The sequence below is a fragment of the Patagioenas fasciata genome, chromosome Z (assembly GCF_037038585.1).
Source record: "Patagioenas fasciata isolate bPatFas1 chromosome Z, bPatFas1.hap1, whole genome shotgun sequence".
Taxonomy (NCBI): Eukaryota; Metazoa; Chordata; class Aves; order Columbiformes; family Columbidae; genus Patagioenas; species Patagioenas fasciata.
The window spans coordinates 19,313,195-19,328,622 of record NC_092560.1 but is presented as its reverse complement, the minus strand read 5'-3'; the positions used below and the strand labels follow the sequence as shown (position 1 = coordinate 19,328,622).

Here is a 15,428-nt window from a genome sequence, read left to right as displayed (position 1 = left end):
AAAGCAGAAACTATGAGTGAAGACAGGTAAATAAAACCAACACACCACATTGTAACTGTGACCTGTGTGATGCTGGTAAAATAGTGTTAGTATTACTTTAATATTTGGCAATAGCATTCTCAGTCAGTACTGAATACTGAATTTGGTGGAAAATAAGTCTGGTCTGTGTCTCCTCTGCACCTTTACACTCTGCTTTCAGGGCATCTGCTGAAGTCTCTGAAATCAGATGTGATCTCTGGGGGTCATAAGAATTAAGTTAACCTTCCGAGACTGACTCATTCCCATGGGTCAGAATGGCATGTTAGAGCCGTTGGCCAGATGAATCTATTGCGGTACTCTGTCTTGTCTTGATTTCTTGTATACACCCTTGTCCCTTTTCTGATCAAAAAAAGTTATGCCCAGGAGGTGTATTTGTTCAAGTGAAGGAGCTAGTTTAGGTAACTTAAATAACATATGTAACAAATTATATTACTATAGAAGAGCTTTTCTCTGACAAACAGCAATAGTGCTGTGAGATCAGTTTAAACATTATTACTGGGAGTATTTTTGAAGTCATTTTTAGAGAGGCAATAAGGACCAAATAACTGTACAAGCACTGTGAGCAAGCACTGCTCAGCAATAACTGGTGTGTTATCAGCACGGTTTTAGTCACAAATAGAAAACACTGCACTGTAGAAGCTACAGGAAGACAACTCCATCCCAGCCAGACCCAGTACCACATTATTACTATGGTACAAAGCACAGTAAAGCTTAAGATTTTCTTTCACTAATGTTATCTATGGCTTCATCCATAAGATCTGCACCAGTGCAAGACTGAAATCTAGGTATACATAGTTACAGTGCTACGATCAGACTTCAGTCTGTTGTGGGGCTATTTAATATTATTGTACTACAAACAACAACAATAGAATGTGTAAATTAACATTGTAATCACGAGAATAATTTTAGGCATTGACTTGGTCATATGGCACTACTTGGGGCCATTGATCAATTTGTGTCAATTCAAGGATCAACTAGAGTCAGAGCACATTGGAATGTAAACACCTTATTAATAGTATGTTGTCAGGGTCTGGGTATCACCACAGCTTGAGCGTTTAATTAAATATGACCTTCTAAGTGAAAAAAGACCTTTGTGTTTATACATCAGAAAACTGGCAAAAGGTATAGTGCTAGAAAGTGTTTTCATGCTGAGACCAAAATGGGAAACTATTATCTTAAGAATGAATATTTTCAGTTGTGAAAATAAAGTAAAAAGGCTTATAAGGGAGGTATTTTGTAACCATTTGCAACACAGTAGATGTAATATATAATATATAACCATGTGGAGTTGGTAGATAATGCAACAATTGCTACTGATTAAAAAGAACTGAGTACTTTATGCTCGTGTTATTAGAATTCTAAGGTTTTTCAATTGCCCTGGTCTGACAAGATGTGTTGTAGAGTTACTTTCAGGAATTAATTGAGGATTCCTATTCTAGTTGGTTGGTCCCACAGGAATAACTGATGGTAACAGAGAAGTCAGGAAAATGACTTTACTAACAAAATGCCCACCAGATTTGACACAAAAGGAAAACAAAGAGAAAATATCAAATCCTAGTATTACTAGTACTAATAAAGGCATTTTTAGCATATATCAATACAGTACTAGAGTCATATTCTGCCCTGATTTCATTGCAGGCTGTTTGTATCACCTATGTATGCGTATACGTTTAGAAACAAGCAATTCTGAAATACACAGTGGGAAATGTTTTAGTTTAAAATCCTACACTTAGCTTCAGAATGCATTAGATCCATTTCTTAAGCAAAGAAGATATTATACTGCCTCCAGTAAACTCACCAACAAAACCTGTAAAGGTTAACTCTTAGATTTTTATCATTTTCAGTTTGGAAGTGGTTCTTTGTAACTCAGTTAAAGATCTGTGTGGCTTTGATATCGATCATTTCTCTAGTAAAGCATGAACTGACATATAAATGAAATCACTAATAAGTAAGCAATTTAGCACATTGATGTATTTGTTTATGACTGATGAGGAAATATCAACTGAAAAAGCAACTTAAAATTATAGGGATGCTATAATTTTTTAAGGTACCTCACCAGCGAAAAACATAGATCAAAACATTATTATTACAACTTAATAATGTGAAGAAGGCAGGATCAAAATTAGTTGGCTTCTGAGAGTCCGATTTGAAAGTAAAAAAGGTAGCCATTTTTTCCCATATGGTGAAAGCCCGTGCTTTAGTGTATTAGAACTGCTCAGGGAAAAAGGAATTTAAGTACTAGTCATCCATATGTGTGATCTGCTGTGATAATATATAACATTTTTGCTTGCATATCAAAACCTGTTAATTGTGATTTTCCTTGCTTTTTGTTTAAACTGCCTTTGGGGGGGGTTCTTTTTTCTTTTTTTTTTTCTTTTTTCTTTTTTTCAAATTACTTCTATAAATTCTCCGGGGTTCTTCTCATACGTTTCTTTCTGGAACTCTGAACTAAAACACAAGAACACTGTAGTTGCAGTTTCTGGATTCCACTGTTCCTATTCCTATCAGCTTGTTCATTCATCATGAACCTCTTCTTGAGTTTGGATACACCAATAAAATTTATCTAACACTATCATAACATAGTTGCCTGGCAATGACTGTATGTTATCTGAGATGTTCAAGTGAAAGTTTGTTTATTATCATGCTTATAGTTTGTCTGTGCTCGGCTATTTATCATTATTTGTAGTCTTCCCATGTAGCTGTATCGTTAATTTCCTTGATATTTTACGCCTTTACATTACACTTCCTCTTAGCACCAGCGTACAAATGGGCATGTTCTAGACTGCTCACCTATGTCCGAGAGAGATCTCCTTATTTTCAACAATTGGAAAGCTGATTCAGTTTGATTTAAAAAGTAAAGTCAAGCTTTTTTTTTTTTTCTTTCTTTTTCCCATTGTCAAATACATATCCTACATGTTGCAGGAGCCAATTTACTGTTGGACTATTTCCAATGCTACAAAAACATGTTGTGAATTATCTGTGATTTTTTTTCATAGTGGATACTTTCCTACTTAGGGGTCTCTCAGTCTTATTTCCTTCTGTGAGCTTGGTCCAAATTGCACTAACTCCCTGCCTATAACATTTCAACTTCCTTCATTTCTCTCAGCTCTACGTACAAGATATTTTGTTGGAAATACTGTGGGTGAAGGCACCTACACTTGAATTGGAAAACAATGATTTTCATTGCATGTACTCTCCTCAAATTTGTGCTAGACCAATTTTGGTTTTAGTAATTACATTTTAGCTAAATACAGAAAACTGTTAAGTTGCGAAGTCATAGAAAATTAAACAAATATCAGAATGGGATTAATCTGTTGTGCTTTCTTTGAAATATATCAGCAAATGCTCTCTAATGAATGAATTTTGAATACACTAGAGGCTTTATGGTATTTTACCAAAATCCCAATGAACAGCCTTCCTAATTCTGCAGTCAGTTTCTGTAAGATGAAGGCATTCTGCAGAAAAAGAATTTTCAGGACTTCATCACCTACTGGTGAGAAATAGTTTAATAAGAGGAGCTGCATGTATAACGATGAAAATAAAACCTTGTTCTCTCATTTTAAACTCAACCAAAGTGTCTGTGTTGACAATTACAGTTTTGCTTGAGTCACGGAAATGGAATACGCTTAGAGGATCTTCTGACAATGAGTTAATGCTCTTGTCTCTCAACCAATAACGTTAAAATAAAATTGTCTTGCTCTGCTTTTGACGAAATGCTTTTGTCATACCTGCATAAATAATGAAACAAAATCAGTTATACAACCAATGATTTATACTTAGTGTTATTTCACTGAACCAGTGAACTTTAGGAATAGGAGAGGTAGAAACTTGAACCGTCAGGTCTTTGTTGTGCAGTTTGGCGCATGTTCAGCTGTGAAAAGTATTATTCAAGCTCAGGAGTTGTGTGGAGCTGTGGAATAAAAATCAAAATCAGGTTTGGATTCCATTCAGCTTTCACTCAGGTCAACAAAGTCTTTTCAGCAGAATGTTTCATACTGTTTCTTTTATTCTAGTTTTAAATAAACAAAGGAGAGTGGTCTCACCCCTGCTGGGTTTCGTCTTTCCCGTTAACCACGAGCAGAATTTTCTGTGTAGTCATCTCTCTGTTTTCTACTTTTCCAAGGTTTTTACATCAGCTTTACTAAATCTCAGTAATTTATTTTTACCAGATAGTGGTTCTCCTTTCCTATCATTTAAGCCTTTCAAACAGTTTTGTTTTAATAGTAGTATTCTGTTTTTCTGAATTTCTTTTAGGCTATGAGCATCTTTCTTGCTTAGCAGTGCATACCATGTTGCAGAAATGATCATAGAAAAATTAGCTTTTATTATTATTGTCTTTGTCACTAGTAATAGTAGTAGCGATAATAAAGGCAGTTTAATTATGCAGCATTAGCGGCATCAGGCATCCTATCAAGCTCTAATTCTTGCTTAAAACTAGCTAAAAATCTTCAACAATGGAAATCGGATCTAAAATTGAGTTTTCTTTTGGCACCCCTGCTTCAGACCTCGTCAAAGTCAGGGTTAAAGAACAATTGCAATGATTCTGGTCTTGCACCTGATCTTCCTCCCTCTGCCTGAGCTGGTATTAATTCTAATATTATTACTTATTGTTAATGTTATTGTTTAAAGCACCTACTATCTGCTAAGAGCATTCTTGCAGAGAGACTGCCTGGCCTGGCTGGGCCTTCTGCACGGGCCAGCTGCTTAGAGAATACAGCCCTTCCTATGCAAGCCTTGAAAGATAATGTGGTGGACTTGTGTGCTCCGAGGGTGTGCTGTGTATCAGCAACAGATAACCAGTACTGTGATGATTTAGATTGCAGAAATTATATCGGGAAGAATGAGTAGCCAGGGCAGTTTGGAATTACCCTGTCCTGGCAGGAACCAAAATTTCAGGTGTTGCGTGAAGAGGTATAGCGGTGTATCTTCATACAGTGAGGCATGAATAAGCTTTAAAAATATGTCTGACCACAGGAAAGCCTGACACTTCTGTTGTTATTTCAATAATGTTTCTGGTAGACTGGATCAGGAAAGGATTTTTAATTGATTCTGCAGAAGCCACTTTTTCTTACTACTGATGGCATTATGAATATAGCTATTTTGCTGAAGACATAAAAAAATGTACCTGTATTTCAGAAAATTTTCTAGTTTAATGTATTAATTCAGATTTTGTGTTCGAAATACAGTGTTATTTAATATTACAGGATGTATCCTATTGAACCAATTACACAGAATGAAGATAGTTTCCATCTAAAGGAGCTTATTCTAAATGATACTGTGATTTTCATAGTGTTCGCACTTTAAGAAAAATTGCAACCGAATATTTTTTGCTTGCACCTTCCAGGCTCTAACCAGAGAGTTACAGCACAGCGTACAAGAGCTGAGAACAAAAATCAAACAGGCAAAAAAAATGGGAGAATTGAAAGTGTGCACGAAGAGTCTTTCTCAAGAGTCTGTTCAGTTGGCAGCATCTATCCTTAATGTTTCAACAGCTGATCTTCAGGAGATACTAGAAGTAGAAGAAGATGAGGTAAGTTATTTTAAGGACTCTTCACTAGAAAGGGGGTAGATCAGAAAACGCTGTATCTTTTTGTTCTTGAGGAAAAGGATTTCCAGGTAAAGACTAGAATTTCATTGTGCAGCAACATCCAGCACAAAACCAACAGAGCAGTTGGATTTGAATAAAAAGGTCAGGTTAGAGATTCATAAGGTTGCAAGACTTTGGGTGTGCATAAATAAAATATAAATATACTGTTTTGAGCATGTAAATGTGGAGACATTATTTGAAAATCCTTAGTAGTTTCCTTTTCTGTGAAAGTATTTGGCAGGGTTACACATTTTAAATAGACTTCTGCATTAATGAAAACAAAATTAGAATGTGTCTTCCTGTGCCAAATTGATTCTGTTGATGCTTCCTTTCTTGAATTGTGATACCTATTAAAGGTATTCCTAGTAGAGCCATGGTTTCTGGGGGAATCCAGTGCTTTTTTTTGTTGATTCTATCATACATTTTCGTATGAAGCATTTTATAGTGTTTCATGAAATCACCCCGTATTAAATATATAGTAATCGGATTTCTTATCCAGATTTATTTAAGCCTGATCAAATAATACACGGAAAAGCCTGTACACTTGCTTTAATAAGAGTGTCTAGGAGTTGACCCTTATTGGGCTGTAACAGTACTCTGGTGATGACTCAGATTTAGCCCTATTGGAGCTTTATATTACTGAAGTCACAAAAGAGAGTTTTCATGCTGGTTAATAAAGATTCATTGTATGTATATGCACTGATATGGATTATATTCATGAATACAAATAAAATGGACCAATCTCTAGCCTATTTACCAATATCTGTACGTCCTGGTAGAGTGATTCACTTTGTCAGAATTGTTCGATCCTTACTTCGTTTTCAAAGTAATTTCTACATGCTATATACTTTGTTGTAATCACTGTTGTGAACATATGGGTAAAACACACAAATATCCTTAACTATAGACAGAAAATAAATTTAAAATGCAGGTGATGAATTTCCACTGAACAAATTTTAGATACAAATTCCATTTATCAGTGTGTATACTCAGGGACCTTTACATTGAACTTGTAAAATTTACACATAGATCATATGTACAACTGTACATTCATGTGAAAAGAACATGCTGCGCAAATTTCTAAAGACAATGAGAGACAAGGATAGGTTTATGAATGCGATAGAGCCCTCACACTTGGTGGAAATGCAGTAGATAACTGATTTTACAATAGTTCCCACCTCCACATGCTGTTTATTTAATGTATATGGAGGTACACATTTATTGTTCATTATGTTCTTCTCAGGTGGTGTCAAAATACTGTGTCTGTTATATTTCTCTATTTCTAGGAAACAGTGAAGGCAAAAAAGGAATTTGAAAAAGATAAAGAATGGCTGCAGTATATACAGAAACTTCTTGAAGCACAGGTGCTAAATTTACATCTTCCCTTAATGCATTATAACTTTCTACTCTCAGTAGCTAAGTGGTTTTAGGTTGCAATTAATCTGTTTCACTTGTAATTATGTTTCCATTGATGGTCCCAGACTATACAGTGAAAAGACAAGGTAAAATCCTTGTTTTGTAGCATTTCCTTTTTATTTCTTTTAAAATAAGAGTCACTGGATAAAACTGAAGAGATGTTAGCCAAGGATTCGTGATAGCTAACTTAACAGTTGAAACCAGTGAACCAATGCTGGGAAAAACAGCACAGACCTTGGCAAATGTGTTAATTGAATTATTGAGACAGTGTGTAATGCTTGCGAGAGTAAGAAGGATCCATTCTCTCATACCTCTTAGGAAAAAGAGATTTTTTTTATTATGTGCCTTTAAAGTTAGTAGTTGATATGGACACCTGAGGAGTTCATGGGTTTCAGTGACCTTTTACTGTGGACCTGTTTCCAGTCAATTCATGTTTTCCTCATAGCCAGACAGCTGTTTATTATCGTGTCTTCCCGCATTCTCTACAATATTTTCTACTGAGACCTCGAGCAGCTTGTTAGTGGGAAGTAAATATTGATTTGGCATCCTGTCAATGCAGAAAGAATGAAAAAATTTCCACCAGAGGCCCCTCAAACATTTTCTTATCGACATTTTCTGGGCAGAGAGGAAAGCTGCATAGAGGATGACAAGGCTGAGACTAGCAGAAATCCCTGAGGGGTCCATTGAGACTGCCGCTGTGACCTGTGTGATACTTTTTCTTCTCTTTCAAGTCGTTTTTTTAATACACATACAGTCTGCTGGGATGCTCCCCTCTTGTAAGTGATCAAGGGCAGTTTATTGGCAGGTGAGAGCCCTGCTTTTCTACCCGTAGTCAGCTTTTGTTTGGACATCACTGACAACATACACTGACTCTTGAAACTTTTCCATTATATTTTAGTTCTCTCCTTTATTCAGATGATGGGTAGCTGATGTCTGAAAAGAAATAAAATTTGATTTATAAATCCAGTGTTCTTAATGCATATTCACTAGCATGGGTCCATTAGCAGTGTAATTCATTTCTGTTAAGAATATGAATGACAGAAAATATTTTGAAAGCCATTTCAAGGGAACAATCACATCCAGATTTATATATTTTCATCATTAATAGCTTTTGTGCTTAGATCGTGTCCTATGACCAGATTTTTAAGAAATGACAGGTTTTTTTCTCTTCCATTATCAAAACTTAGTATCATTAAGACTGCTTAATTGCTGCAGTGGAGGAGATAGATATATCAGTTTGCTTTTACTGTCTTTGTCAGAAATACTGGCATTTTAATTCAACCTCTTAGTGTTACATGAAACTCAGCAGTAAAAGCACAAATATTTCTGTTCACAAAATAGCCTTAAGATTTTTTTAAAAAAACTACAAATTTCAAAATTCTATTTATATTATAGACTCCAAAATTGGAATCATATTCAGGAAATATGTTGGAGAATTCTTACTCTGTTTTTTATCATCATACTTCGGCAGATCATCACAAAATTCTAAGCAGAGTTTTACCACTCCTCTTCAACTGATACAGACACACAACAAAAAACAGAGCAGGGATAGTGAAGGGTTTGTCAAGTATGTAACCAATGATACTAGGATTGCAAATGTTAGCGGAGGATAGAGGATCTCATTGCTGTATCAGTTTGTGTACAAGTTAATAGTGATTTTCAGTGATTTTTGCTCCATCTTGTGGGGTTCTTCAGAAGCTCTGAAGGTAGAAGTAGTTCTTGGCAAGCTGACCCTCTTTACAGTCACAAGAAAATCAGTGCTTTTTGAAAGCAGCCAGCTTTGCTTTTCATTTCTGTCCATGCTAAGTCACATGGATGGAAATTGATGATATTTCTTGGTGTCTACTTGGGAGTAGCTCACAGAAGAATGCTATGCCCTTTAAAATGCTAAACTCGTATATTGTAGAGAGTTTGGTTGTGATTTCCTTTAGTAGGCATTCCTAATATTTCCGATCAGAACAGACTGCTCACTTAACGACAGAGGCTGGCAAACTGTATACCCGTTTGCATATTGAACAAAAATGCAGCCTTGTCCTTTTCTCTCATTCTGAGAAAATGTTCAGTTGAAAACTGCATCAGAGCACTTAATATTGCAGTTTGATATAGTGTCTTTTTGTGCCATTGAGCCAGGACTTGGAACATAATTGCCCAACAGTATTGATTTAATTGCCTAGGTTTATTTGTGGACTCCTAATTATTGACTGGAGGTAAATTTAATGGAGAAACCTTTATGAACACTGGGAAACTGCTGCTGTTGCTGTTATACATAATGAACTGCATCATATCCCTTTAGATCATTCTTCAAGCTAATTTTATCCCGCTGTGACAGTACGATAACATTTAAAATGTCATAGACATTTTATTTTTATTACTGACATACGCCATTTTACTGATGCATTAGAATTTTGGCGGGGACTGAGGGAAGCACTAGTTGCTTTTTACTGTCATTTTATAGATTCCCCTAAAGTGTAATGATGAAGAATAGCACACCTCTGTTTTACATTTCATCTGTACCTTTATTTTCCATACTCGTATGACTTGAAAAAGTCTGTCAGCTTTACAAGAATGTTAATATTTCCGTGATAAATATTTTTTCATTCCTGAAGCTCACAGACCGCAGCCAGAGCTCGTGTGTCCTTATTTTACCAAGTACTATAAAAACACGTGTGAAGAAACTACACCACTGCTAAGAAGCTTGCAGTTTGATAGACATCTCTGCATCAATATGTTATTATGTAAATAAGAACCATAAAATCAAAAAGTATAGTCATGTTCTGAATTACACAGACTTGGTAAAAATAACATATTGTCTAAACCTACATCTTGAATAGCCAATACATGTTTTTTCAGTTGCCTTTTTGGATTGGTGCATTGACATCCAATGACTAGAGTGCTCTCACTGAAGTATAAAAATGAAACATTTTAATAAGTGACATTGGGATAAAAGGAAAAAGGTTCTCTTGCCTATGAAGAACCTGTATGTGGAAAGGCTTCACAGGAGAGCATGCAGCTATCTGCACAGGGGTAGCTGAGTCACGTGTACAGGTATCAGACTGATTATCCATTAGGGATGGGGCATGGGAGAGAGAAGCTGGGAGAGATATTGCATTACAGACCATTGAGTTTTTAACAGTTCATGGTGTTGGGGAGAGGAGGGATCAAGTATGGTTATCTCATGCATGTGGATTTACAGCTTGCATGGCAAGTAATGAGGCTTTTATCTACTTTACCCATAACATCTGGATGTGTATGTCTTATTGTTTGAACCTGGCACAGTATAGTAACACTCTCTTTTTATAATCATAAAAGCCTCACACAAAAGAAAAAAACAAACAAACAAACAAAAAACAACAACAACAAAACACAAACCACCGCACACAAAACAGCAACCTTCTCTAGCTTTTTCCTGTCATAGGGAATTGATGTAGCTAAATGATGACGTCTTTTCACATAGCTTAGAGAAGATTTCTTGTACAACTGAAGGCTTTCATTCATTGTAACTGAGTGTAAGCAACAGCATCTTAGAACACTCTGGTAATAAATTTTGTATGTGAGTAGAGCATGTTATCCCAATCTAGGTTGTTGCTTGAAGTCTCCAAGAACTATTTTTTAATAAAATAGTAATCATCTGTCCAACTCTTCCAAGCATTGAACCAAATGACAATATTGATTTAGCATGTCCCTTATCAGATGTACAGCAGCACTTGCCTTCCCTCCTTCCTCACATAGGTGTTTCAAGTACCTGCACCTGGAAAAGCAGCACCAGCGCAATCTGAACCATATCCTGGGCACCACTAACACGGATATCAGACCATCAGAAAGTAACCATGATTTTCTTGTCATTACAAGAATAAGAGCTCAGTCCTCTGCACTGGCAATCCTTTACAATATAAATCTATGTTTTATCTCATGCACAGAAAAAAAAAAACCACCACACATTACATCACTTGTCTTGGACTGAAAACAGCGAGAAATTGCCTTTATTACTCAGGATAGTAATACAGACAGGCACGTATATCTTTATATAATCACATATATACGACCATCACAAAGCAGAATGAACAATAGTGAATTGAAGCATTTATCTAATTTTTTTTGTAAACTTTGACTTCTATTTTATAGTGAAATTAGGAGGTTTTGGTCATTATAATCTGAGGTTTTTTAGTTTTATTTCAGGTTATTCTTTGTGGTTCACTTAATCAATTTGAGACAGTTCTGCAGTGTGTTTGGGTAGTCTCATTGGGCAAATGAATAATACTGATGGTCCATTTGAAGAGATTTAAAATAGGTGTAACCACTAATTTGTGTATTCCAGAAATTAAATACATTTATTTTTTTGTTAACACATTTCAGATTTTGTGAAGCAGAGGCCAAATAATGTTGTACTCTGTGAGTGGAGACACTATGTCGCATTAGAGTAACAACACTGCCTTGCATTCATTATGAGTCCTTTCACTGACAGATCAGTGTATATTTATGCACTTGTGCTGAGTGAGACTCAGTCATGTCGTGTGAAGTCAATAAATATTACTAGCTTATTTTTTTACAGAAGGGATCTCAGAAAGAAGTATAACTCAAAGTCAGAATAAATAGATAAGAGAAACAGAAATAATTACCAGCAGTCCTGATTCTTCTGGATCGTCCTACCTTACAGTTATCCATACACGTAGATATCTGTCTGTTAAGTTGTGTAAGAAATACACGATTTCATTCATATGACTTTTTAGTATCAAAGAAGAAATTCATAATTCTGGTAAAGATAAATAAATATTTTTAAACCCACATGTAGTTTGTGCTGTTAAATTTTCTGAATTTATACAGACGAATTAAATACTGCTTCTCTTATAGCCTACCATAATGTGCTGATTTAGGATCACTATCACTGTTAATGTTTGCTGTTCAGATAAATTGGTTGTGGCACAGATAACTGGAAAACATTTGAAGGAAGTATCATTCTGTATTAAAATATATAATTATCAGTGGTATAAACAAGCTTTCACTCCTTAGGTGTGCACTTAGCACTCGCTGAACTCCCAAAGCCTTCCCCAAGCATATGGCAGGTTTGGAAGCTGGGATGAATACTTTGGAGTAGAGACATCTTCAACAGTTGTGAAGTTCTGGGGAGAAATGTAGCGGGAAGCTTCCCAGGATAGTTACAGAGCCATCATTAAAAGTAAATCTGACAGGCTTCTATTAAAGATTGAGACTGTAGAGATCATCCAGTTCTGTGTGTCTGTATGGAAAGAAAACCAGATAAAAACATATAGCACTTTCTCTGAAACCAACAAATGCTGAAAGAATGACATAACATTCAACTTTCAAATGCTCTTGATCTAAATTAATGATTTAAATTGAAAGAGTTATTGAAAGATCACTTTGCCATGACATGGAAGCCACAGAGAGTAGTGAGCAGCAAGTAAAATGTAGCTAGAATGGTATGAGCCAGAGGCATCAATAAGAATCCATTCATCTCAGGCACAACATTAAGGAAGTGAAATGTATCAGAAATTAATGTAGTCTAGCTAGGCAAGAAGAATTAGAGACTTTGAGGTAATGGTATAATGTTCTCATAAAAAACAAATTTAGATGAGGAGAGAGAGCAATTAGAGTGAACAGGATGCTGGGGTCAGTGTTTTTAAAGCACAGTAGCAAGTAAGTGTCACAGAATTTCAGATAAGATTATGTCTTATATTACTCAATACATTTGTGCTTAGTGAATTGGATCCATGTATTCCCCAAAAAGTCATCACAATAGCATACAGGAGAAAGCTGACAGTTGTAGATGACTACTAGAAAATTCTTACCATAGACAAAAGTTATTTATAAGAGATGGAGACATGTCTGGCCAGCAAGTACCAGCCCTTCAAAACCCTCTTTCCTGTACAAAAGGGGAATAATGCATATTATTGTCCTTTTCCTGTAACTGCAAAGTGACTGTTGAGCAACATGTAGAGTTTCCATTACAGTCACTTCATGATAGATGCTTGCTATTAACAAGAATTTCATTGCTACCATTTTCGATTTTTTTTTCTGACTTGATAGTAATTATAACTACCAGTATATAAATTATTATCTACATATCAGTTCAAACATTAGACCAGCATTTGTATTTGATGTCCTTTTATGTCTGGGGTTTTCTGTTTGTTTTGTATTCTTTGTTTCATATGTCCAGGAAACAGGCAGTACTCTATTTGGTCTAAGTCCCCATCTCTTTAAGATGAAACATGGAAGTGAAAATGTAAAATCAGAGCAGCGATACTCAGGCGTGGAACTAGAGAGTAGTTCTAGTTACAAAAGTATTGGCTCAAACTGCCGTTGTGAAAAGTAGAGGAAGCTGGTGACTGGCCTGCTGAACCACCTCTAGTATTTTACCTAATTTATTTCTGGTGACCTTATTAGGGTGGAATTTTCTCTCCTGATATTAACATCAGCTGTTACTTCTGGTGTTGGACTGACCCCTCGGTCACTGCTGGTCTCACCAGGAGTTCAAGAAAGCCGACAGAGCTCTGTGAAGCTGACAGAGGCTTTCCAAGGGTGGAGGAAAACTGTTCAGCTGCTTCCCAGCATACAGTGCACTGATGTGCCATGGCTGTGAAACAAAACCTCTTTAAGCATTAGAGCAATGACAGTGAAAAAGATAACAAATCTCGTTCTTTGAAGACACTGGTTGTGCAAATACATCTTTTGTATCGGAGGAGATATAAAAGAGTTTTTCACTTTTCTCTGTGAATATGTAAATACTATTTTTTTTGTATCATGTTTTAGAGGAGCAGACACTTGTATAATATCCCAGTCAATGCAATTGGAGCTTTTGGGGCTTGGGGTTTGGTTTTGTTTTCCTTTGTTTGTGTTTTATTTATTTGTAAGTTTTCATGTGTGAGTCTAAGGCAGTTGCCACAGCATTGAGGGCTGTACTCATAGTTCTGTCTCACCCTCCTGAGAGCAGTGAACGTACAGTACCATTTCTGCATGCCCTAGAGTTGACTGTAACCTCTTATTGATCAGCTGATTGAAGATAAATAGCAGAGATGCTGGTACTGCAGTTTACATCATTAACATGGTCAGTAAAGCATGAATTGTTCAATAAGGCGTTTATCTTTTTTCATTTTACACTCTTCTTTTATCATTTTTATTATAGAGAGCAAATTTTCAGACGTTAGCCAGACAGGTGAACTTCAAAGTGCACATGTGTGCATGTGTGGTAGTTGTCAGAACTAAGTGAAATCTAATGATTTAAAAATATTTCATAAATGTTTTTCACATGAAGGAGTAAAGTTCAATGATCATTTTTCTTACTATGTTTCTTTTCCAGTTTCCTTTTGCCTCATACTTAATGGATGCCATACTGGAAAAATTAAACGAGAAGAAGAAACTGGTAGAAGAGTACACTTCTCTCATGAAACACACTGTATAATGTTACTAAGACCTGTCTTTGCAAAGTGTGACTAAAATTTGTGTTCTGTTTCCTCAAGTCTTTCCTCTTCACAGAGAGAACTGTCAATGTGCATATTCAATACATAAGTAGAAACTGTGAACTAATTAATTGTTGAACGAGAGGAATTAATTATGTTCCTATTTAGAAAAGAGTGTGGTGGTTGATTCCTGAAGACAATTGCTGCAAATCAATGCAAAATTAAAAATTATTTTCCTTTAAATGCATTAGCAGTGAGCTCCAGTTTAGGTTTTGTAGAGAGAGGATGTTTTTGATACAACCAATATGCATCTGTGAAATTCAGAAAGTACAAAAAGCAGCTAAGTAACTCCTGGTTGTACTACTGAGAACAGTAGTACAAAGGAACTGGGGATATCATTGAGATTTTGAATACCTAATTTCTTTTAGTTACTCTGTAAATCCCAGCTTTATGATAGATGCTACCTAAAAATATATGTTTTCTTTATGTTGGAAAAAATGAGAAAATGTTGTAGAAAAAAAACGTATTTAATGCAGAATAATATTCCTGGAAAAAGCTGTATTTTTTTCTGGGTTAGAATGTATTGCGTACAATGTATTTAATTGTATTTTAAAAATTCAATAAAATAAAATTATTTCTAGTGTAGGTTTTTTTCAGTATTAGTCCCAGTCCTTTCTGAGCTAACACCAAGCTGCAAGCCCTCACTTTTCTTGGGAAAATGGTATAGAGTTTTCATCAATTGTCTTCTTCACATCTTTGATCTTAAGAGTGTGTATTCCTTTGGACCAACCCACCTGAAAAAAAAAACCAAAAGACCCAGGTTTCTGAATTCATGTGGTAATAACATTTAACTCACATATGTGACTCTTCATCTATGGATATCAAGTTGTTTTACAACAGATACCATTATCATTATTCATACTGGGTGAGGAACCAGAAGCAAGATCTCTTTGGCCTAAATCACTCAACAGTTG

General features: G+C 35.7%; 1 protein-coding gene across 5 annotated transcripts in view; it reads left to right on the top strand.

The window, feature by feature from the left end:
• CNTLN (centlein) overlaps positions 1-15,099 on the top strand; it is a 189,861-nt gene extending 174,762 nt beyond the window's left edge. For 4 of the 5 annotated variants that reach the window (XM_065860629.2, XM_071801724.1, XM_065860630.2 and 1 more), the window contains 3 exons: positions 5,384-5,569; positions 6,913-6,990; positions 14,355-15,099. In XM_065860629.2, coding sequence (XP_065716701.1) covers positions 5,384-5,569; positions 6,913-6,990; positions 14,355-14,456 — 366 coding nt within the window. In that variant the 3' untranslated portion in view covers positions 14,457-15,099. The remainder of the gene's footprint in view (positions 1-5,383; positions 5,570-6,912; positions 6,991-14,354) is intronic. The other variant, XM_071801723.1, reaches the window with a different exon arrangement.
• Positions 15,100-15,428: the final 329 nt, after the last annotated feature.